General features: G+C 37.0%; 1 protein-coding gene across 2 annotated transcripts in view; it reads left to right on the forward strand.

Annotated features, from left to right (window-relative positions):
• LOC150089686 (protein phosphatase Mn(2+)-dependent 1K-like) overlaps window positions 1–23,663 on the forward strand; it is a 99,188-nt gene extending 75,525 nt beyond the window's left edge. For both annotated transcript variants that reach the window (XM_090389594.1, XM_090389596.1), the window contains exons 5-6: window positions 1,567–1,716; window positions 23,328–23,663. In XM_090389594.1, the coding sequence (XP_090245720.1) occupies window positions 1,567–1,716; window positions 23,328–23,594 (417 nt within the window). In that variant the 3' untranslated portion in view covers window positions 23,595–23,663. The remainder of the gene's footprint in view (window positions 1–1,566; window positions 1,717–23,327) is intronic.
• Window positions 23,664–25,660: the final 1,997 nt, after the last annotated feature.

Raw genomic sequence — 25,660 nt, forward strand, 5'->3', positions numbered from 1 at the left:
CATTGACAACACTCCATGACCTGCTCTGGCAGTCCGTCTGCACTGTCAGTGAACTTCATATTCGACTGCACAATTACCCCCAGGTCTTTTTCACTTTTTACTTCCCTGAGTGTAGTACCACACAGTTGGTACATTTCTCTTCAGTTATTGCTACCCATATGCAGTACTTTGCATTTGTCAATGTTCAACTTCAGTTGCCACTTCTCAGCCATTTGGCCAACTTATCAAGATCCAGTTGGAGTAGCATACTGTCTTTACTGTCGTCAACAGCCCTGCCAACCTTTGTATCATCTGCAAACTTGGACATCAAACCTGATATACCTTCATCAATATCATTAATAAATATACAAAACAATGGGCCGAACACCAAACCCTGGGGAACTCCACTAATAACAATAGTCCACACAGAGGAGTGTCCATTTATTACCATTCTCTGCCATCTCCGAGTTTTCTTGGCACAGTGTAACCGTAGTCGTTTTTGCACCAGTAAAATCAAAGCCATCTCCCACTCAACCAAGCTAATGTGCCATAAAATCCTTAAACAACCAACCAACCCACTCAGCCATTCTTTTATCCATTGCTGTAACTTGTCCTTAATGCCATACTGCTCCAGTTTGTATAGCAGTCTTCTATGTGCAACAGTATCAAAAGCTTTCCTGAAATTCAAGTATAGTATCCAATCAAATTGGTCAGACAAGACCTCCCTTTAACAAACCCATGCTGTGTCTTAACTATTACTGCAGTCTTGTCTAGATGATCCTGCAATACTTCTTTAACCAGTGATTCCATTATTTTCCCCGGAACACAAGTTAAACTAACAAGTCTATAGTTACTTGTGTCACCTTTTGAACCCCCTTTACGAATTGGTGATACATTTGCACACCTCCAGTCCATGGGAACCTCCCCTGAGTCCAAGGAAGCTCTCATAATTATGGCTAATATACCACTCTTCTGAGTGCCCTACAATCTCTTTTAATCAATTTCTGTAGTTTACCCAAACATTTTTTGGTTATTTCATCAACCACCATTGATTAAGGGTGTTGCAGCTTTTCTGCAATGATGTAAAGAGATTTATTTTCAATTTTGCATCCTATAATGACTCCCCATTGGAAGTAGTTAAGCTCGTTATCTTGACCCACCTACTGTATTTTGCTGATATACTCATTTCTAGCATGAGCACTGTTCTTTTATATTGCTATTCCTGCACTGCACTACACCCACAATAAGATAGTGGGATATGATTAATTTTACCAAAATTTTAGGTCTGTTTGGACTTTTGGAAATATATTGTTCATCTCCTTAAGACAGTAATGGAAATTAGCCTTTGTGGATAATATATAGTGTTTAATTTTTTCTATTATTTGAAATATAGATTTAACATAGAAAATGGAATACCTTTTGTGAAACATTTTTTTAAATTCTTAAAGTAATCTACTCTTAAATTATACGTAATATCTTTGCATTTCAAAATTGTGTTTTGTAGTAAGTTTGTTGCATCTGTTTTTGTTATATTTTTTTTTTAATCTTTCAAACTAGTTTTAAATTTATTTATAATTTTTCTTTCAGGAGAGAATCATCAAATCAAGAGGAATGATTAAAGTTGATAGTTTAGGCAGATGTCTTGTAAATGGGCGGCTAGCTATGACAAGAAGTTTGGGAGATCTAGATTTAAAACCATATGGAGTGATTCCACTTCCATATACTAGATCATTGGAGGTAGGATTATTTTACAACATAATAACTAAAGAAAGTACAAATGCCATATATGATATTTCTTATTCCAGATGATTTTTATTATGTTGGTGAATATTCCTTGCCTGAAAATTGTACTGGTGTCCAAAAGTAAGACTACAGCAATTTTTTTTTTTTTTTTAACATAATTGCATAAATTTATACATGAATTTTTTCATATCTTGGCAATATGGGTGCAACCTATTGCTCCTCCTGCCATAGGAGGTGCAGTTTAACATGATAATTCTAAATTTGATGACACATTTAGAATTATCTAAATACAAATTGCAAACTAAAGATTGCAAACAATTAGGTGCATTATTAAAGTGGACACCATAACAGCATCATTAATTTCTAACCTAGTGCAGTACAAAATGCTTCTGAGTTGGTATTTTCTTTTTGTAGAAAGCACCAGAGATATCTGGAAGATTCATGACTTCTTAGATGAAAGAGCATTAAATGTCAAGAATAGTAATTTCAAGGTAATGGCAACATCATCAGAGGACCGTTTACAGTGGTGCATTGAACACAAGGACTGGACAGCAGTGCAATGGATAAAAGGTACTCTTTACTGATGAGAGTAGATTCAGTCTCAGCAGTGATTCTGGACGTCAGCTAATCTGGCGAGAGGTTGGCACACGGTATCACCCCGCAAACATCACTGAAAGGGATCGATATGGCGGTCAAGGTGTTCTTGTATGAGGAGGCGTTATCTTGGATGGACGTACAGAACTCCAGATACCGGAAGGCGGTACTGTAACCAGTGCACGCTACTGTACTGAGGTAATCCTTCCCCATGTGCGTCTGTTCTGAGGTGCCATTGGCCCTGAGTTTGTGTTTATGCATGATAACACCACACCCCATCGCACTGCAACTGTTGATATGCTTTTGGAAAGTGAGGACATTGTTCGTATGGATTGGCCTGCCCGTTCCGCTGATCTAAATCTCATTGAACACATATGGGACGCTCTGGGGAGATGCCTAGCGGCACGTCAACGCCCACCAGAAAATTTTCACCAGCTGAAGATGGCACTGACAGAGGAATGGATGATGTTACTGCAAGAACTTATTAACAACATTGTTCTAAGTATGGACAGGCAGTGCAAGCCTGCATCGACATTAGGGGTGGCCGTATCTCCTACTGAGGACCACCTCTTCCCTTTGTTCCATCTTTGGCAGTGATGCATCTGTATCGCTGTATCATGGCAGCCAGTGCTATGTTGCCATTTTTGAATGAAGTGCCTCCATACCGTTTTGTTTCTGTTGTTGTTGTCAGTGTTGTTTCCTTCATCATTTCTGTACCTCACGAGGTTCCTTTGGTATGCTTTTTCCCATATCCAGGCCACTCCTATGAGAAGGTACAGGTGACAACCTGACTAGTCCTTAAGTTTTGCACACTAGTGTAATATTTCAAATGCAATAAGTTCAAGTTTGCACTAACAGAAAAGCTCAATAAACTGGAAACTGCAAATTGTTTTTATTGTTTTATGGTTGTGACCTCCAGAAATCCGACCAGACCACATGGTCCTGTTGGAGACAATTGTAGGATAATCTCGAGTGATGCAGGCTCCTGCCCCTATTAAACAGCATGTTGTCCCACTTAAGCGAAGAAAAGCCTGGCTAATTTCTTGATTAAGTTCTGTTTTTTGAGATTTGTCCCAAATAAACAGCTGCATCGATTAACTGGTGGAACTGGAATCCACTGTATTTTCAAACTTTTCCTCAATTAATGATATATGCATTTTAGTATACATAATTCAAAATATATCTACAGTGAAATTTAAAGTCTGAATTGGGTTTGAATTTTCTTGTGGCCAGTGAGTTGTTATTTAATGAAATAATTGTCTCTGTGGGTAGCTGAGGTTGATAGCTTGGGGATGTACAAGGGTCAGCTGGATAGGTACCTGTGTAAGGAGGGGAATCACATAGGTAGTCACGTAAGTTTTTTTTTTTTTATATATAATAATAGTCAAACAATGTTATAAGAAACTGAATTGAGCTATAACAGAAATTCACTGTTCTACAGTATATGTTGCATTTAAATTTTACATTTCTATCCACTACCTCATGTACATCTAACTTATGCCACATTGCACATTTGTAATTTGTTTTGTTCACACTGCTGAAACAAAAATGATCACTAAAATTACAAAACATGATTTTCCAATGTAGGTTTTGTATGTTTTAAATCACCACGTGTACATTCTCAAAGTATGAGAGTGAGAAACTGACAATGAATGTGCTTCACAGAAAAGATACTTTTATATTGGTGAATAAAAAAGATTAACTACTTAAGGAATCCACAACAATGCATGCAGCCTTTCTTAGTTTTTCGTGTGTAATAACAAAGGTCACCAAGTTTCATTTTTGCCACCATAATTGTCATGCAGCACGAAGTACAAAGATGTATAACACAATGTAGCGTTGTGTTATACAGCTTGTATACATTTATAATGCAGACATGAGTGATAAGCTCTATGCCATTAAATAATAATTTGTGCTTTTTATTCATTAAAATTATTTCAAAAAAGGGTATATTCACATAATTCGAAAAAAAAAAAAGAGTAGTTAGATTTTGAATCTGAAAATTTCTTTTATTGGCAGTACAGCCAGTGAAAAATTTTTCTGCATCTGGATTATCTGTGTAAGATAAAATGTGGAAACTGTTAATGAAGCCCTGTTTCTGTATAGCACCATGCAAAAAAATGTGTAATTTTTAAAAAAATGTGCTTTTACTTGCTAAGCATATAGATTAAAAATAAAACAAAAATGAGATTAACAGTATGCTGTAGACCAGATAACTGAGAGTATAATGAAGATATTTACAGGTAAATAGAGTTAGCCAGCGGATCATTATTATTATTATGGGGGATATTTCATATTCCAAAGCATGATTAAACTTGTGTGTTTATCACTCACTAGTAGCAGGATATTTCTAGATTTTTTGAATGACTGCTTTCTGTATCAGCATGTTAAAGTTGATTCCATGAGGGAAATAAATATTCACAATATCATTATCAGTAAAGATTCGTCGGATATTAAGAATATTCAAATAAAGAAATCATTGACAAGCAGTAATCATGTTGAATATATCTAAAGAAAAAAATAATATCATAGGAAAGGGTTTTTGTTTTCATAAAGGGGATTATGGAGCCCTTCCGTGAATCTAAGGATACATCTTACACATCTTTAAAGTTCTTTTCAGTGGGATAAAATGATAATTTTTATGAATGCTAAATGGGAAGTTATTAGCATTAGTTGAGGCATATGATGCAAGAAAGCAAGCTTATACAGCATCAGCCAAAAAAAACTTCCCATTTGACCCATCCAATAACTCCAAATGTTTGTCTAGTTCAGCCTTAAATTTATTTAAGCTATCAACTTCCACAACAACAACAGATGGAAGTCTGTTCCAGCAATCAACTACCACACTGGCTAAAGGCAAATTTCCGTACATCTATTCTACAACTGTCTTTCCTCAATTTGAATCTATGCCCCTTCAGGTGGCGCCTCCGTAGCCAGGTGGGCAGGAGCAGCAGTGAGTAGCACACGCTTCTTGATTAGACTGGGGTTCGAGCCCGTGACCACCAAATACGGAGGTTGCGGAAAGGTCAGGGAATGACCACCGCATATCCCTAGAGCAGTATGGCCTTAGTTGCTAATGCTCCTAAAAACCAAATAACAATAACAACATAACCCCTTCAGGTTCATAGTCTGAGCAAGCAGAAGTATTCCGTCAGCATTGAGCCTGCTCAAACCATTCAAGGCCTTATACACCTCAATCAGATCACCTCGCAGGTGCCTAGTCTCCAGATCTTCAACTTGCAGAGCTTAAGCCTTTCTTCCTAAGCGCACCCATTTGTTCCTCTCATCAGTCTTGTTGCCCTTCTCTTTACTCATTCTAGCAATTGTACATCCTTCCTAAAATGAAGCCTCCAGACCTGTATGCAGTACTCAAGGTGTGGCCTGGCCTTTGCCTTATACAAAGGGATAATCACCTCCTTGTCTCTGCTAGCAAAATTCCTATATATCATTGACAGAACTCCGTAACCTGCTCTGGCAGCCTGTCTGCACTGTTCAGAGAACTTCATATATGACTGCAAAATTACCCCCAGGTCTTTTTCATTCTCCACTTTCCTGAGTACCACCACCGAGTAGTACCACACAGTTGGTACGTTTCTCTTGGGTTACTGCTACCCACATTTTGTATGGGTAGCAGTACTTTGCATTTGTCAATGTTAAACTTCAGTTGCCACTTGTCAGCCTAACTTTTCTAGATCCTGTTCCAGTAGCATACTGTCTTTACTGTCATTAACAACCCTGCCAACCTTTGTATCATCTGCAAACTTGGACATTAAGCCACCATACCTTCATCGATATCATTGATAAATACACAAAATAACAATGGGCCCATCACCAAACCCTTGGGGACTCCACTAATAACATTAGTCCACAAAGAGAAGTGTCCATTTATTTCCACTCTCTGCCATACCGCTCCAGTTTATACAGTAGTCTTCCACATGCAACAGTATCAAAAGCTTTCCTGAAATCCAAGCATATGATATCAAAATTATTTTTCGCATCCAGTTCCTTTGTGACCACATCGTAGTATCCAATCAAATTGATCAGACAAACTTCTCCTTAACAAACCCATGTTGTGTCTGAACTATTACTGCAGTCTTGTATAGGTAATCCTGTATCACCTCTTTAACCAGTGACTCCATTATTTTCCCCGAAACAGAAGTTAAACCAACAGGTCTATAATTATTTGTGTCATCCTTTGAACACCCTTTGGGAATTTGGGATACATTTGCACATCTCCAGTCCATGGAGACCTCCCCTGAATCTAAGGATGCTCTCATAATTATGGCTTAGGGTTGGCTAACTTCCCTCCCTGCCTCCTTCAATATTACTGGATAGATTCCCATCCACACCAGGTGCCTTTTTTTATGTTTAACTTCAACAATTTCTGCTCCACTTTGCTCTCAGTTATTACAAAATCACTTAATTCCCAGTTAGAGTTTGATGAACTTCTGGCATTCCCCTCCTTGAATAACTCATGTGTGAATGTAGATGCAAAATACTCATTCAGTTTATTAGCTACTTGAGCAGGGATCATCAATAGTCGAACCATCTATGTTAAGTGGACCAATCTCATTCATCCTCTTACTTCTAGAGTTTACATAAGTAAAGAACTCTTAGTATCCTTTGCCAAAGGTTTCTCGTAATCTGCCTTTGCCTGCCTAACCTCCTTTGTGCCTTAATTACAGACTAGCTTATATCTGCTATAGACTTCTATGTCTCCTGATAATTTATATGCATCCCATGCATTTTTCTCCTCTACCATGAGCCTCATTAATTCATCTGACATCCATTTAGGCCTGAACCTTGAACAGTATTTTTTAGTTGGTATGAAAAGACTATTAGCCTTCAAGATGAAGTCCCTGAAGGCTTCCCATTTAGAATTCACCATTGGTAACATCATCAGTTGATCCCACTGTATAGAATTTAAAAACTGTCTGAGACCACTGTAGTCACCTTTACGAAAGCAAAAATCCTTCCCTTTACCCTTGATGGTAGTTTCATCTTTAAATAAATCCCACATCAGTACACTGTGATCATTGGCACCTAGTAGTTCCTTTATCTGCAAATTCTTAATGCATGAATAATCACTGTTGATAATCAGATCAAGAGTATTACTCCCTCTGGTTGCCCCTCAAACACGTTGATGTAGAAAACAATCCTCCAATAAATCCACAAAAGCCTTGCTAGTGTGTGAGCAACTAACCCATAAATTCCAGTCAATATCTGTGAAATTAAAATCCTCCATTATAAGACACTCTGATTTACTGTTGTTTATTATACTCATCAGAGTCATTAGGCCTATAATGCACTCCTACTTTCATTTTCCCTTTACCAGTGTTTATGTCACACCAAACAGACTCGACATTGCACTGTCCACCCATGTCAACTGGATGCACTTCCTTAGATTTTGTGTTTCTTAACTAACAGCATTCCCCCTCCTCCCTTTCTACCCTGTCTATCCTTTCTGTGCACATTGTAATCCCCAAATTCCAATTCTGCACTGCTTATATCTGTGGACACCATGTCTCTGATATCCCAACAATATCTGCCTTTAATACCTTGATCAGCACTTCAAACTCACCAACTTTATTTACTATACTTCTAGTATTGGTGTACAGCAAGTGTACATGCACCTGTTCTTACTCTTAGTTACCCTAACACAGCCCATGTATTTACTTGTTCCATGATAACTCCCAGCAACTTGCTCTCTAGGCTGCTGCTCATTACAGTAGAAGCAGTGCAAGAATCACTTTCACTGCTTCTACTGTAATGAAAGTGATTCTTGCACTGTTTCTACTGTAATGATCAGTGCAAGAATCACTTTCACCTCTACCTGTGGCTACTGTTAATCTTTTAGTCTGTGAATCCCCCCAAGCTAGCAGTTTTCCGGCCCACCTAACACTGCCTCTATAGCATCAGCAAATATTCTTGCACAACTTCTTATCTTGGCAGTTACTGTTTTTATACCAACAAAAAGTTATTGTTCAAGTTATATGCCAAAATGGTTATAAAAAGAATTGATGACCTTAGTGGCAAAGAATAAAAATGCGTGGTATGATCATAAACTGTCATGGAATCCTGAATCCTACAGTAAATATAAAATAGTGTGTAATAAAGTTACTCGGAGAGGTGGAGAGAGAAATTTGGCATCTTAAGGTAAATTATGAGAATTCCTTAGCTAAGAGTATAAAGAACACAACTGGGAATTGGATTTGCAGTAACAGGAAAGGAATCAACCACAACAATACACTTTATTTATTGTAACAAGTATCAGTGATACTGAACTGCTTATCAATAAGCTTAATAAATATTTTGCTTCCACATTCATATCTGAGAGAAAGTTTTAAACTTGTGAATACAAGTGGCCTAGCTAATAACAACTGTAAGTTGAATGATTTCATGATAATTGAAAAGGAACTAGAAGCAAAATCATTATTACAATTAAAATTGAATGAAGCAGAGCTAATGGAATCTATCCAGTTATGGTGAGCAGCATAAGCTGTCGTCAGATCTTTTAACTATTATAATGATAGTATCCCTTGGATTCAGTCAAAGTCTCTCTGCAGATTGAAAATGTGCAGTCATCTCTTCTATTCACAAAGGTAACAATGAGTTACCTTTGTGAATAGAAGGTCTTGTTACTCAATGAGTAAAAAGGCCTGTTAATTTGACTTTTGTGCTAGGGGAAGACTGTGGAGTCAGTTAAGCATGTAATATGGGATCATCTGAACAGGAATGGAATTATGGTTTGGCTTTGTTAAGTGTAGATCATGTCTCACTGATCTAATTAGCTGCTGTGAGGTTGTCATTAATGAATTGAATAAAAAAAAAATAATAATAATTTCTAAGTTTTATGCAATAAAATCTCACTAATTTAGATCCTCCATAATTCACAATAAACAAGAATTTAAAGATACAGTTCCAAAACAGAAAACAAGATGTTTCTGTTTGATACCAACCTACAAATGGAAAGCTCATTATACCAAATTGGAGGCAAATTATTTCATGATAATTGAAATGGAACTAGAAGAAAAATTATTATACTTATGAAGTTATATGAATATTTATTAATATTTTTTATGTTCATAAGTATTCACATAAATAAAGATTCATAATTATTTTATAATTAATTTGTTTTCCAGACAATTATCTTAACCTTTTTTGATCAGTTTTAAATGAGATTAATTACTTTCAAATTACTGGTTGCAAGAAATAGATTAAATGTAAGTTAAAAATTAAATAATGCTGATTATTATTATTATGAGAGGACTTATGGATTAGTTACTCCAGTGATAAACGTTTCACAGTGCCTTGAAAACGTCGGTGTATGCAATAAATGTTTCACTTTTTGTGCATAATGTGTTTGTTTTGTACAGCAGTGTGATTTATGAAATCAAACTCTTCCATATGATTTTTTTTTGCTCAGTTTAAGCACTGTACAATATGGCACCTTTTGAAATTGAAACTGATCAGACCAGAATACTTTAAACATTTATGCACTTATTAACTTATATTGTACTTGTGCAAATATACAGTTCGATTTACAATTAGTATTGGCGTTAAAATAGGATACTTTTTTTATTAATTTAGTATAAGGTATTAATTTAATATAATTCAGTATTTATTCAGTACATATTTTCAGGGAAACGGGGAATATTTTTTGTAATAAAGATAGGTGGAGGAGAACCAGGGTATGTCTGCCGGGAGCAACTATTGATGATGTCACCAACAGACTGTCAGATTTTAAAGGGGGTAAAGAAAATATTATTATTCATGTGGGGACAAACGATATTAAACGTACACGATCTGACGATTTGTTGGAAAAATACAGAACCATGCTGAGGAAATGTCGCGAGCTAGGCCATAATGTCTATGTGTCTGCAATTCTGCCCAGACACGATAGGAGGGATTATATGTTAAGAGCCTTGTGGATTAACTCAAGACTTGAAGGAATCTGCAAGGCTTTAGGGGGTAAATTTCTATCAGCATGGCCCACACTTGTAGGTAGAAGGAATTTGTTTTGTAGAGACGGGATACACTTAAACAAAGGTGGTGCAAAAGTTTTTGCCAGTATTATTGAGGAAAACTTAAAGGTTCAGGGAAACTGCTAGTTAGGGGGGATGTGGGTAATACTGACACGCGTTTATCTGATAATATTGGTCAAAGTAACTCTTGCACATACCTCAAGAGTTCTTATCTGTTACCCCAACTGGACGTATTATCTAGATGTTCTGGGGGCACAAACGTTTCACGTGGGCGGGTAGCTAATGCGAGGGAAGAGAGCCTAAAAAACTTCAAGGGTTGTGTTAGGGTTGTTAAATATACAAGAACAGTAAATCTTAATTGTTTATACAGTAACGTTAGAAGTGTCGTCAATAAAATGAGCGAATTCGAACTGCTGGTTAAAACAAGTAACGCGGACATAATAGGGCTTACAGAGACGTGGTGCCACCCGGAAATTGGGGATGATGAATTTCAGTACGGCTTGTATAATGTATTTAGGAAGGATAGGTTAGATAGAAGGGGTGGTGGGGTAATGCTTCTTATCAGAAGCAGCCTGAGTGCGACGATAGCTTTCCCGGATTCAGACGTTTCACATGCTAGTATAGAGTCTGTATGGTGTGAGATAGTTGGAAACAAAGGTATAATGCGAGTAGGAGTAATCTACAGACCAGGTGATTGTGAAGATTATGACAAAAGCCTCTACATGCAAATGGAATGGGCAAGTAAGCGTCAATGCCTTATTATGGGTGATTTCAATCTGCCTCTAATTGATTGGAGTAAATGGGAAGGAAACTCGACATGGGGAACAAAATTTTTAAATCAACTAGATGACTGTTATTTGTATCAACATGTCAGGGAAAATACTAGAGAAAAGAGTATCCTAGACCTCATCATCACACATGAATCAGATGACATAACAGGGCTGACAGTAGAGGAACCAGTAGCAGGAAGTGATCACGGAGTTCTACGGTGGATGATGACGAGAGAGGTAGCAGAAGTAATAGGCAAAGGAATGGGTTTTAATTTCAGAAAAGGAAATTACGATGCCTTAAGGTACTACATGGCCTCTATTAACTGGGTAGATATCGCGCAGAGAATGAATACAATTGAACTGTGGTACGCTTTTAAAACATTAATCACAGATGCCTTGAATGCGTATATACCATTAAAAAAATACTCCACGAGGAGGGTTCCAAGTTGGATGACTAGTGAAGTTGCCGCATTACTTGAGCAGAAAAAGGTGGCATGGAAAGGTTACAGAACAACAAAAAGTACTGAAGCCTATAACAGCTACAAGGTGATGTGTAATAGAGCCACAGAAAAGGTTCGACAGGCAAAGGCAGTTTATGAGAAATCACTAGCAAACAGAGCAAAGAGGGGGGATAAAGAATTCTTCACATATATAAATGCCAAGAAGAGCAGGACAAACCAGATCGGACCTTTATGTAAGGGAAAGGGGATAGTAATAAATACACCAGCTGCCGTTGCAGATGAACTCAACAGTTATTTTGCATCGATATTTACAAATGAAAAGCCTTTTGTGGCAAAGGGAAATTGTGGGAGCGAAGTTAAAAAATATGTAATTAATGATATTGAAATTTCGCAAGATTATTTAATGAAAAAACTTTCGAGCCTACAGACCAGTAAGGCTCCTGGAGTTGATGGAATATACCCTATAATCTTAAGAGAGGCGGCAAGCGAGTGCATTGAACCATTGAGGCTAATTATGCGAGCATCATTAGACTCTGGGGAGATTCCCTTGGATTGGAAAAGTGCAAATGTATCTCCCATACATAAGGGTGGCTCTAAAAGTGAAGTTGGAAATTATCGACCTGTCAGTCTGACTTCAGTAGTAGGGAAAATCATGGAGGCAATGATCAAGGGTGGAATTCAGGATCATTTGGATCGAATTGAAATTCTCAAGGATACTCAGCATGGTTTCGTAAAGGGAAAATCATGTTTAACAAATCTGGTTCGCTATTTCGAAAGGGTCACTCACGAGCTGGATTTAGGGAATAATTTCGACATTGTTTATTTAGATTTCAGCAAAGCTTTTGACTCAGTCCCACATGAGCGGTTGCTTTATAAGCTGGAACAGGTTGGAATCACTGGGAAAATCCTTAGATGGATAGAAGGATGGCTTCAGGGCAGGAGGCAGAGGGTTGTGATAAATGGCTATTCCTCAGATTGGGTTGATGTAAGAAGTGGGGTTCCCCAAGGATCAGTATTAGGACCACTGTTGTTTTTAATTTTCATAAACGACATTGATGAAGGGATAGAGGGCGTGATGTCTAAATTTGCAGATGATGTTAAAATTGGGAGAGTAGTTAATGATCACTGTCAAGCTGAGCTTCTTCAGAGAGACCTAGATAGACTTCAGGAATGGTCAGAAAAATGGCAGCTGTGCTTTAATCCAACAAAGTGTAAGGTATTACACCTGGGAAACAGTAATCCCAAAATAACTTATTCACTTGGTGGAGTTCAACTAAAGCCAGTACTGGAGGAAAGGGACTTGGGTGTTACGATACGGTCAGACATGAAATTCTCTGAGCATTGTAAACAGGTTGCAAGGAAGGCCCATGGTGTCCTATCAATGATCTATCGAACTTTTGCAAGTAGAGAAAGGGACGTGATAATCCCATTATATAAGGCTTATGTTAGACCACACTTGGAATACTGTGTTCAAGTATGGAGACCGCACCTGAAGAAAGACATCGAGCTTCTTGAAAGGGTGCAAAGAAGGGTAACTCGCCTGGTGAGATCGGCAAAAGGGCGTCCTTATGAAGAAAGACTTCGAATATGTGGGTTGCAGAGTTTGGAAACTAGACACCTTAGAGGAGATTTGATTGAGGTGTTTAAGGCTCTGAGAGGCATCAGTAAAATGAATGAGGACAAAATTTTCAAGATTATAAATGATGCTAGAACTAGGGGACATAAATTCAAGTTACGGGGGGAAATGTTTAGATTGGATTGCAGGAAGTTCTATTTTAGCCAGCGAGTTATAAATTACTGGAATAAGTTGCCTTCATGGGTGGTAGAGGCCGACAGTTTGGGGAAATTCAAAGGTCATCTGGATAGTACTTTCGGGTAAGGGAAGCACATAGGATGATAGGTTTAATTTCCTTTTTATTTATTTTTTATTTTATTAATTATTATTATTTAGTTATTTATTTTTATTTTTTTGTTTTTATCATTGTTTTGTTCGGATTTATTTTTTTAAATTTTTTTTTTTTTTTTTTTTTTTTTTTTTGGCTGGTGCAGCATAAGCCATAGGCTTTCTTGCACCATGCGGCCGTTACTAATACTAATACTAATACTAATTATTTAACAGTACATACTATCATTTTAGTGCAATTTCCACAAAAGATAAGAGGGCAAAGGTCCCATTTGTCAAACCATTACATCAGCTGTCTGTCATAGAAAATGCTTTTCCTAATATTTGTTATTATTATTATTATTATTAGCCATATGGTGCAATATGCTGCACCAGCCAAAAAAAAATTCTGAGTTATCCTGAGAGAGAGAGAGAGAGAGAGAGAGAGAGAGAGAGAGAGAGAGAGAGAGAGAGAGAGAGAGAGAAGTAGAAGGAAATCACCAATAAAGAGAAGAATGATGATATCCAGCTCAGGGCCCTGGGTGTGCCAAGCCCATACTCACCAGATTTGAGCCCCTGGGGTTGTATGGTATAGTACATAATTATTACAAATTTCAGAAAGAATAGAAAGTATTTTATTAAAGTAAATAAATAAACTGGCAACTTTGAGGTTGGATCAGTGCCACATTTTGGAATAAAACCTTATAAACGCTTGTATTGTGCTGTCAAGTGCAACATAATGGTGTACCTAATCATTGTTTTTACTTCAATATAATTGCTCTGCATATAGAAAATAAAGCATTGTGTATATTAATTGAAGAATGCATCAACCAATAACTTCCTTGCATCCTTTATTTAGGCGCATTATAGCCACAGCAGCTTATGCGCCATTAAACCCCCATCACACACACACACACACACACACACACACACACACACACACACACACACACACACACACACACACACACACATCCTTTATTCATTCTAATGCTAACAGTACTTCAACAAAGGTGTAGAAACATTTTTGGCACACATCATCCCATTATATCTGTGAGTGATTGCTGTATTCATGACTTACTGCATATCATTCAAAAGCCATACAGTCATAATAAAACTTCCCAGACTTAAGCAGTATATCTTTCCTTATTCACTGTGGCACTATGAGTATTGAATTTATAGTGTACAATACCACATTGGTCAAAATAAAATTTCTAATGTTACTTTCCCTTTTGATGTGTCTTATTGGATTTCTTTTGATCACGACAAATGAGGCAATTCCCAAGACAATGATTTATGCTTTGTGATTCATAGAAAAAACGTCTCACCTCAGGTGATGAACTTAGGAATAATGGATCATTATCACATGCTGTTATGAGATAGCAGCAAATTATTATCCACTCATTGTGTTGATTTTCTCAACACAATGAGTATCTCAGGTGAGCATCTCAGGTACCAGATGCTGAGCAACTCAACATATTTTAAAATCATTGCTTAAAATTCAGTGACAGCTTCTGTATAAAATATTTAAAGCTTCTGCAAGTTTATCAGCCACACAGTGGTTCCAATGCACAAGTTGTTCAGCTGTTTCAATTTTTCAGGTATACAAGCAGTTACAGATCTTCCAGCATGTTGTTTACTAAACTTTCTCTTCCCTCTTGGAAAACATGATATCATTTAAACATGGTAGTACAAGATGGAGAATCCTCTCACTAAAGCTCATGCATCATTTCCAGTGTTGCAAAAAGTTATGCAAAAAATAATTTTGATATCATATACTTGGATTTTAGGAAAGCTTTTGATACTGTTGCACATGGAAGACTGCTGTACAAATTGGAGCTGTATGGCATTAAGGGCAAATTGCTGCAATGGATAAAGAGATGGTTGAGTGGGAGATGGCAGAGAGTGGTAATAAATGGACACTACGTGGACTAATGTTACTAGTGGAGTCCCCCAGGGTTCGGTGCTGGGCCCATCATTGTTTTGTGTATTTATCAATGATATTGATGAAGGTATATCAGGCTTAGAGGGGAACAGGTATTCTGTGTGTTATCAGACACAGTCTAAAGCACTGATGGATCCAATATGTTTCTATTACAGAAGATTTAGGAGAAGTCCGGTTGGCCTGCCTCCCTGAAATCCACTCATGCACACCTTCCCAATGGTAAGCCCTGTTACGTCACTTAGGTGGCAACGAATGTGTAGAGTGGTTCTCTTCAAGATGCCTGGTCAGTGCGAAGAGGAAAAGACCAAACCCTCCAGCATATGACAGCACGACAAAACAAATGGCCCTCAGTTCCCAGCAGCTTTCACTCTCCCTCTTACGGCAGCGAGAGGATCAGAGTGGAAGCAGAGGGTACTAAGAATCTCTGAGTACGACCAGGCTGCCATGCACGGAAACTGAACTTGGCATGTTATAACGTAAGATCACTCATCAGTGAAGACAGGATATTAGAACTGGAAAAGGAATTAGAAAATGTGAATTGGAATATCTTCGGTTTGGCTGAAACAAGGAGAAGAAATGAATCACTTATAAGTTTATCAAGTGGCCAATCTGCTGTACACCAACGGAAACAGTGAAAGGAGTGAAGGTGGAGTTGGGTTTCTGGTCCATAAAGATTTAAAAAAACAACATTTTGGAATTCAAAAGTACATCACCAAGGGTGTCAAGACTAATACTCAAGATTTCTAAGAAGTACAAGCTAAAGGTTATAATGATTTATGCACCAACATCGAGCCATGATGATGAAGAGGTTGAAGAAATGTACACCGAAATTGAGAGTCTTCTAGATGAGCAGAAAACCCACTACACTATTATTATGGGGGACTTCAATGATAAGGTTGGAAAAAGACAAAACAGCACAGAAAGGGGAACTATAGGAAATTTTGGAATTGGTGAAAGAAATGAAAGAGGTGAAAGACTTGTGGAATTTGCAGAATCTCAAGGATTGTCAGTAATCCATTTGGACTCTTCCATGTCCAGAAAGTGGACATGGAAGAGTCCAAATGGATTAACAACTAATGAAATCGACTTCATCCTCACTAACAGAAGATATATCGTGAATGATGTTACCATCCTGAATAAGGTAAATGTTGGAAGTGATCACAGAATGGTAAGATGTACACTTGATACAGATGTAGGAAAGGAAAAAACTGACTCGAGTAAATAATACAAAGGTCTTTGAGATAACAGAAGAGGAGAAAAAGCAGTATGTACTGGAACTTAAGAACACGTTTGAGCTTCTGCAGACTGCTCAGGACCAAGATATCGATGAGGAATATTACAACTTTCTGAAAGTGATAAAGCCCAAGAAACCTATAGGGAAAAAGAAATCCAAAGAAGAAAAAAATAGTCAAGAAACACTTGTTATGATGAACCGAAGGCGACAAATGAAGAGCAAGATAAACACTGACAAGGAGAAAATTGAATATACTGAGTTATGCAAATCCATTAGAAAGAGACTCAGAGAGGACATAAGAAGATATAACACAAGAAAGGTAGAACAAGCATTAAGGGAAAACAAAGGACTTAAATCAGCAGCCATGAGCAGTAATACAGAAAGACAAATGATACTAAAACTGAAGAATAGCAATGGTGTACTTATAAATAGCAGAGAAGGCATAATTCAAATAGCAGAAGACTGCTACAGAGAATTATACAAGGAGTGAGGGAATGATGCCAGCAGTGGAAATGATTTATCTCAAATTATCAACACATACGACATACCCAACATTCTTCCTGATGAGATAGAACATGCATTGAAGAAAATGAAGAATCAGAAAGCCCCGGGGGAAGATGAAGTTACTGTAGAGTTGTTAAAATTGGGAGGAAGAGACATAACACAAAAACTGGCAAGGCTCTTCACAAAGTGCATTAGAAAGGTGTGACGCCTAAGCAGTGGAATAATGCAATCATAGTTTTGCTGCATAAGAAAGGAGATAAATTGGAAATTATAGACCAATTAGCTTGTTATCTGACATGCAAGTTGTTCACAAGGGTCATTACTAACAGATTAGAAAGAATACTTGATGAGAATCAACCGAAAGAGCAAGCTGGCTTTAGGACAGGATTCTCAACTATGGATCACCTTCACGTAATATCACAGCTAATGGAGAAAGCAAATGAATATAAAACACCATTATGCCTGGCATTTGTGGATTATGAAAAAGCATTTGACTCCATACAGCATAAGGCAATGTTTCGGGCACTGGAAAGACAAGGCATAGATATCCCATATATTATGATTTTGAAGAAAATATATGAGAACTCTACCTCCTTTATTAGACTAGACAAAGACAGTAGGAAATTTAAAATCGAGAAAGGAGTTCAACAAGGAGACAATATCTCCGAAGCTGTTAACTGCTGCTCTTGAGGAAGCTTTCAGTAGATTAGACTGGTTGCAGAAAGGAGTCAATGTGAATGGAGAGTACCTAAACCATTTACGATTTGCAGATGACATTGTGGTCATAAGCCATGATCCCAAAGAATTAGAGGAAAATCTTAATCAGTTATGCACAGTTAGTAAGGATTTTGGACTAAAGATGAATATGGCTAAAACAAAAGTAATGATGAACAAGTATGCCACAAAAAGGGACATAATGATTGAAGGAGCAGTAATTGAAAAGGTGGGAGTCATATATACTTATCTAGGACAAGTCATTAGCTGTAATAATTATAAATGGCTGGAAATCAAGAGAAGAATAAATTTTGGATGGATAGCATTCAGGAAATATAGTCACATACTGAAGAGCAATATCCCAGTTTTGTCTGAAATGTAAAATAATGAACCAATGTATACTCGCCACCATGACTTATGGAAGTAAAACTTGGGTACTCACCACAAAAATGGAAGAGAAGCTGAGAATTACACAGCAAAGAATGGAACGAATTATACTGGGAATCAGACTGTTAGATAAGAAGAGAAACACATGGATTAGGCAGCAACCTCAAGTAAAGGACATTCTTATCAAAACTAAAGAACTGAAATGGTCTTGGGCAGGACACATAGCTCGAAGACATGATGACAGATGGACTAAGAAAATAACAGAATGGTACCCAAGAGGAGCTAGAAGGAAACCTGGAAGACAACGGCGGAGATGGATAGATGAAATTCATGAGTTTGTGGGTAGTAAATGGATGGCCATTGCACAAAACAGAAGGAACTGGAAAGTTGCTGGAGAGGCCTTCATCCTGCATTGGATTGAAAATGGCTGATGATATCAGGCTTAATGTCCAAGTTTGCAGATGATACAAAGGTTGGCACGGTTGTTAATGATAGTAAAGACAGTATGCTACTGCAACAGGATCTAGAAAAGTTGGGTAGATTGGCTGATAGGTGGCAACTGAAGTTTTATATTGACAAATGCAAAGTACTGCATATGGGTAGCAGTAACCAAAGAGAAATGTGCCAACTGTGTGGTACTACACTCAGGGAGGTGGAGAATGAAAAAGACCTGGGAGTAATTTTGCAGTTGGATATGAAGTTCTCTGAGTAGTGCAGATGGGATGCAGAGCAGGTCATGGAATTTTGTCAATGGTATATAGGAATTTTGTTAGCAGAGACAAGGAGGTGATTATACCTTTGTATAAGGCAATGGTCAGGCCACACCTTGAGTACTGTGTACAGGTCTGAAGGCCTCATTTTAGGAAGGATGTTGAGTTGCTAGAAGAAGTACAGAGAAAGGCAACAAGATTAGTGAATGGAACAAAGGGTTGCTCTTACGAAAAAAGGCTTAAGTTTTGCAAATTACAGTGTCTGGAGACTAGGCACTTGCAAGGTGATCTGATTGAGGTATATAAAGCCTTGAATGGTTTGAGCAGGCTTAATGCTGATGGGATACTTCCACTTGCTGAGATTAAGAACCTGAGGGGACATAGATTCAAATCAAGGAAAGACAGTTGTAGAATACATGTGCATTAGTGTGCCTTTAGCCTGTGGATAGTTGATTACTGGAACAGACTTCCATCTGTTGTTGTGGAAGTTGATAGCTTAAATAAATTTAAGGGTGAGTTAGACAAACATTTGGAGTGACTGGATTTTTTTTTTTTTTTTTTTTTTATGTAAACCCAAAACACGAGAGGTGTTAGAACCTATAGTACTTAGTACCGTGCTTGGGTTGGAGGTTGAGAAGACGAAAGAAGATATTTGTTGACATTGGACTTGAACTTCTGTAGACTGTAATTTTCAGGAAATACGTATGAAGGAAGGTTGTTCCAGAAAACGGCAGTTGAATGAATAAACGAGGAAGATGAAAAGTTGGTTCTGTGAGTTTGAAGTTGGACAGTAAATGGATGTTGGCCGGTGGTGGCACGTGTTCGGACTGTTTTGAAAGAGAGAGCAGGAATTATAGAAGCTAATTCAGAAGAACAGTGCCCATGGAAGTATCTGTAGAAGTGGCATGCAGCAGAAACAGTACGTCTATGAGACAGCGAGTGCAGAGACTCTGTTAGAGATGAGTCATTAATTAACCTAACTGTCCTCTTCTGAATGGGATCAAGAAGCCTGAGAGAGGTTTTGGGAGCACCACCCCAGATGTGGGAACAATATTCCATGTCAGGGCAGATTTGCGATTTATACAGAGTGAGCAGCTGTTTGGAAGAAAAGTAATGCCGAGAGCGAAAGAGAAAACCAAATTTTTTAGATGCAGAAGAAGCAATATTTGTAATGTGCTTGTGCCAAGAGAGATTAGAAGTCAGGGTAATCCCCAAAAGAGATATATCATTTTGCCTAGAAATCGGAGTGTCACTAAAGATAAGCATAGGAGCAGAAGAATACTTTTTTGGGAGATATAAGACAAGACTGAGTTTTAGAAGGGTTGAAATCAACTAAGTTGTCTTTGCCCCACTGAAGAATTACTTGAAGATCGGCATTTAAGGAATTGGTAGCAGATTTTCGAGAAGTTGAAGCTGATTGAGCAGGACAAGGTTTCTCAAAATTGAAAGTGGAATGCAATGTGCTATCATCGGCAAAACTGTGGATAGGATTTCCAGTCAATGGAAGAAGGTCATTAATATACAAGAGGAAGAGAGTGGGGGAAAGAACTGAACCTTGGGGGACACCGGCATTATTGGAGAAGTCAGAAGACAGAGAGCCATCTACCATCACTCTCAGTGAGCAATCAGAGAGAAAACTGGATAACCAATTACTAAAAACAGTAGGCAAACCATAAGATGGAAGCTTGCTTATAAGACCTTTATGCCAAACACGATCGAAAGCCTTTGAGATGTCAAGAGCAACTACTTGTGTTTTGCCGAACCTTTCCATTGAATTAGTCCATAAATGGGTTACATAAGCCAGAATATCACCAGTGGATCGACACTGACGGAATCCATACTGGCGATCGTTGATTAGACGGAAGGTTTCTAGGTAGTTTAAGAGTTGGTGGTTAATTGATTTCTCCATTACTTTAGAAAGAGTAGAAGTAATCGCAATGGGACGATAATTGGATGGGAGGGATTTGTCACCCTTTTTAGGAACTGGCTGGATATGAGCAAATTTCCAAGCAGAAAGAAAAACACCTTTGGAATAAGAAAGTGAAAAAAGGCGGCAAAGAATAGGAGTAAGTTCAGGAGCACAGGTTTTGAGAACAAGTGGAGAAATACCATCGGGACCTGGAGTTTTCTTAGCATCAAGATTCGTCAAAATCCTTCTGACATCCTTTTGACGGAAGACCACAGGAGGCATTGAATGGAGCGTGTTGGGAATAGTGGGAAGTGTTTTGCCAAGATCATTAATGCATGATTTGAAAGAAAAATGGGATTCTAGCAGGTCAGCTTTATCCTTGGCTGAAGTGACAACAGAACCATCTGATGTGGACAGAGGTGGGAGCAGAGATGGGCAAAAGTTGCGGCCAAAAGCTTTGGCAAGAGACCAGAATGCTCGGCTACCGTTAGAGCAAGAAGCAAGGTTTCTACTCTTAGCCTGTTCAAACTCTAGTTTGGACTGGTTAATAACTGCTTTACAATTGTTGCGAGCTTTGGTGTAGGCAGAAAATGAAACTGAAGAATTAGAAACAAGCCAATTACGATATGCAACATTCTTCTCTTGAACAGCCTTAGCACATTTATTGGAAAACAAGGTTTAGATAAAGGACGAGATTTTAAAGTGGAGTGTGGGATAAGGATTCCATTCCTGTAAGAATAATTTCACTGACACGATCTGAGCAAACGTTGACATCAGAACCTTTGAAACAGTAATTCGACCAAGGAAAAGAAGAAAAGAAATCTCGCAGGTCATCCCATTTTGCATTCTTGTAATGCCAAACAACACGAAGTTGGGAATAGCCATGAGATAAAGGTTCCATTGGAGAAGAGACAATCACCAAGTTGTGATCTGAAGTGCCTAAAGGACCTCTCACTTTGACCGTGTACTTAGAAGGGTTGTTTGTGAGAAAAAGATCAAGTGTATTGGCTGTATGATTAGGATTGTCCGGTATTCTTGTAGGTAAATGAACAATCTGTGCAAGATCATTTGTAATTGCAAAAGCCTCAGCATCTCGACCTGCTGGGTCGGTGTGACTAGAAAATGGAAGCCAGCTGGAGTTGTGAACATTAAAATCACCAAGGAAAATTACCTCACTGTTAGGAAAGTTGGACTGGAGAAAGTCAAGTTGCAAAGAGAGGAAGTCAAAGAGCTCCAAGTGATTAGTGGAGTTGGGAGAACAGTAGAGACAACAGATGAATTTGACACAATGAGGTAGAGATATTTTAAGCCAGAGAAGATCAAAGAGAGGAGATTCCAAATTGCCAAGTCTCTGACAGGGAATATCAGAATGGACATATGCACAAGTACCACCTTTGAGGCAAAAAGAATCATACAGAAAATAATTTGGGCATCTGAGATGAGCAGTAGTTGAATCAACCGATAACTGAGATTCTTTCAAAAAAAGTACATGGGGTTTGGCAGACTGCAAGTGGAAATGGACATCGTTGAGATTAGAATTGAGACCACGTATATTTGTGAAATGAATTAGGAAGTGCTTTGAGCAGGCTCAATGCTGATGGGATACTTCCACTTGCTGAGATTAAGAACCTGAGTGAAATGGGAAGGGTTTTTTTTTTTTTGGCTGATTGTGTATAAGCTTGACAGAGTTGAATATTTGCATGATGTTCCAAATTTGACACTCAGAAATCTTTTTTTTTTAAATCAGTGCACTTGAAATACATACAGCAATGAAACATGTACTAAATGATTAACAGTTGTATATATCTGTAGATGAAAGTTGAAACTTGCAATTTGACAATAGCAAATTACCTTGCATTTACTGGAGGCAGTGCTCTGTGGCCAGTCCAGAAAAATCTTGCCTGTACCACATATTAACTCATCAAAGTGATATTTCCTGTGGATTATTTAAAGATCCATTTAGTGATTTTTATTTGATGAAGACATTTTGCACATTATTTTAGGCATATTTATCTGACATGTTAGTTGGGCCATGGTCTTCTGTAAGGCATGCTGATATTTTGGCTATTAATAGCAAAAATAAAAAATAGTCTTTAACTTCAGTGGCTACTGATTCTTCAGATATCCATTTTTCTTTAAAGAGGATATTTTAAAATTCAAATTTGAGTATTTATTTTTTTTATGCTTTGCCTGACTTACTTATTGATTTCCAATTGTATCTAGAAAATTAATGAAAATTGAGTAAATATGTAAAACAAACTGAACTACTCTACTTGTTCATTTTATAGATATTTCTTCATGCATCCATGCTGTTATTCTTATTGAATTATTTTCTTGTTACATAATCTTTTAAATTTTAAGATGATATTCTCATTCTACCCATAAATGAATGAATGTTGTTAAGGATTTTTACGTAAAACAAAATACATAGTTTGAAAATTTGCTACTTTTTATTATTATGCAAACTTACTCTCAAATATATAGCATTTTGCATTGATTTTATCTTTTAGGTTAAACATGGTAAAGATGCTTTTCTTATTCTTACAACTGATGGAATTAATTTTGTGATGAATGATCAAGAGATATGTGATTCTGTTAACAGCTGTCATACTCCTTCTGAAGCTGCAAGTTTTGTCACTGATCAGGCTTTACAGTTTGCCTCAGAAGATAATGCTACTGCTATTGTTGTGCCATTTGGGGCTTGGGGAAAATACAGAAATTATGGGAATATCACATATAACTTTGGTCGTAATCTTTCTCGTAGCAATAGATGCTAAAATATGCAACTGCTTTGTGTGGATATTGAAAGTGATTTAAATCAAAAGCATTATGTTTATGTGATTGAAATAGGGTTGTATATACAATAGTATGTATAAACACTGTACAGTGTAAATAAAAATGTAATATTTTAAATATTAAATTGACTGTGTTCTTTAAAAAGAGTATCTTTTATTCAAATTATTACATGCAAACAGTGGCAACAATGGATATGATTACTAAGTTAGAACAGTAGCTGTTAATTAAGTATATCATTTCCAGTCAGGAGAATATAACTTTTTTTTAAAAGTATAATATTTTAAATGTAGATTATCCATTTATTGTTTGTGATTATGTTCAGTATAAAATATCTCTGGTATAATATGATTCAAATCTGTTATTAATACTTCACTTAACTGCACGGTTCCTATTTTATTTGTGATTCATTTTCTGGATTTTTCAGTTCAGTTTGTACTAGAAATTCTTATTCCACTTCTAAATCTGCACTATTTTATTTGTTTTGTATTGTATTTATATGATTTTCTCTTTATGAAAGTGCATTATCTATTTTATCACATTATGATATATACATATGAGTACATACTTGTTTTTTTTTTTGTCTTTTTTGAGGAAAATTAAATTCAGGTGTTAAAATGAAAATGGTGTATGGAGAATAGATTTTCTGCCCATTATCCAAAAAAACTGTCTGTAACCTGGTTTCAACAGTCTTCATATTGATATATGTGTTACTTAAGAAAGTTGATAGATTGGCATCCAGCCCTCAACAAAGAATTGTATAAAAATAATTTGTATATGATTCTTTTGGATCTAAGCATGCTGGTATTGTTGGTGTCAACAGTGATTTTACTTTCTCCAAAATGTAATTTAAAAATGCCAGATTGATTTCACTTTTGGTTATTCTTGATACTTAGAGTACACACACAAACCCTATTGTATTTAACCTGGTGTCATACTTGTGTTTAGACCATTTTTTTTCTGTTGGGAAACAGGTTTCACATGACATGGAATATGCTTACTGTTATGCACTTTTGTGTGTTTGACAACAAAACAAATTTATTGGTCAGTGATTCAAGGTTCTGGGTATACATATACATATGCAGTTTTTTCTTCTCTCTCTCTCTCTGTGTTATAGATACCAAAATTTTACTTATTCTGTTTAGTACCTTATAGTTTTTCTCCATCTTTTTCACCTGTAAGATTATATCTTTACCATTAAATTCAATTTTTTTTTTTAATTATGCAAATTTGTGCATGAAATTTTGTTTTTTAGTTAATGAATTGGCCATCAGTTGTAGCTAGTCTGTTTTGCATAAAATATGTGGAATTGCAAAACAAAACATTGTAACATTTATCATTGGCTGTACTATAAAGGAACAAATAATGGATGGTGTGATGGGATTGATTCCTGATCAACAAAAGACTAATAGATTCAACCATAAAAGTAGAATCAAAAGAATTGCTTGCTGTTGCTATTAAGCTAAATTTGCTATTCCATGTTCTCTTCAAATTATTCAAGCTTATGCTCCTACAAGTAGCCATAGTGATCAAGTTGAATTTTATGAAGATGTATTATGCCTTTACAAGCAGGATGACTACCACTATAAAATAGTGGTTGTCATCCTGCTGTAATGGGAGATTTCTATGCAAGAACTAGTAAGATCTAAAATGGGGAAAGGTCTCTCAGCCCATATGGAACTTAAAAAAAAGGATGATAGAGGCAGTCTACTAATTGAATTTGGAGAGGAACAAATTTTGTTTTTCTTGAACTTTTTCTTCAAGGAAGGCCCAACGAAAATGGACATGGAAGAGCCCTCTTAGAAGTATTGGTGACTTCATACTTAAAAACAACAAAACAATATTTATTGACTGTTCAGTCATGAACCATTTTAATATTGGAAGTGACCATTGGTTACTGAGAGCAAAAATCAAAATTGATTGCATCGAAGAATGAAAGAAATTGGTGTTAAATCAATTAAAGTGAAGATCAACACTAACTATTGAAACAGCGCCAAAGCTTTGAACTAGAACTGTCCAATTGTTTTCATGTCTGCTGCAAGGCCTTCCT

This window comes from Mastigoproctus giganteus, chromosome 2, assembly GCF_048544385.1.
Source record: "Mastigoproctus giganteus isolate SK-2022 chromosome 2, ASM4854438v1, whole genome shotgun sequence".
NCBI lineage: Eukaryota > Metazoa > Arthropoda > Arachnida > Uropygi > Thelyphonidae > Mastigoproctus > Mastigoproctus giganteus.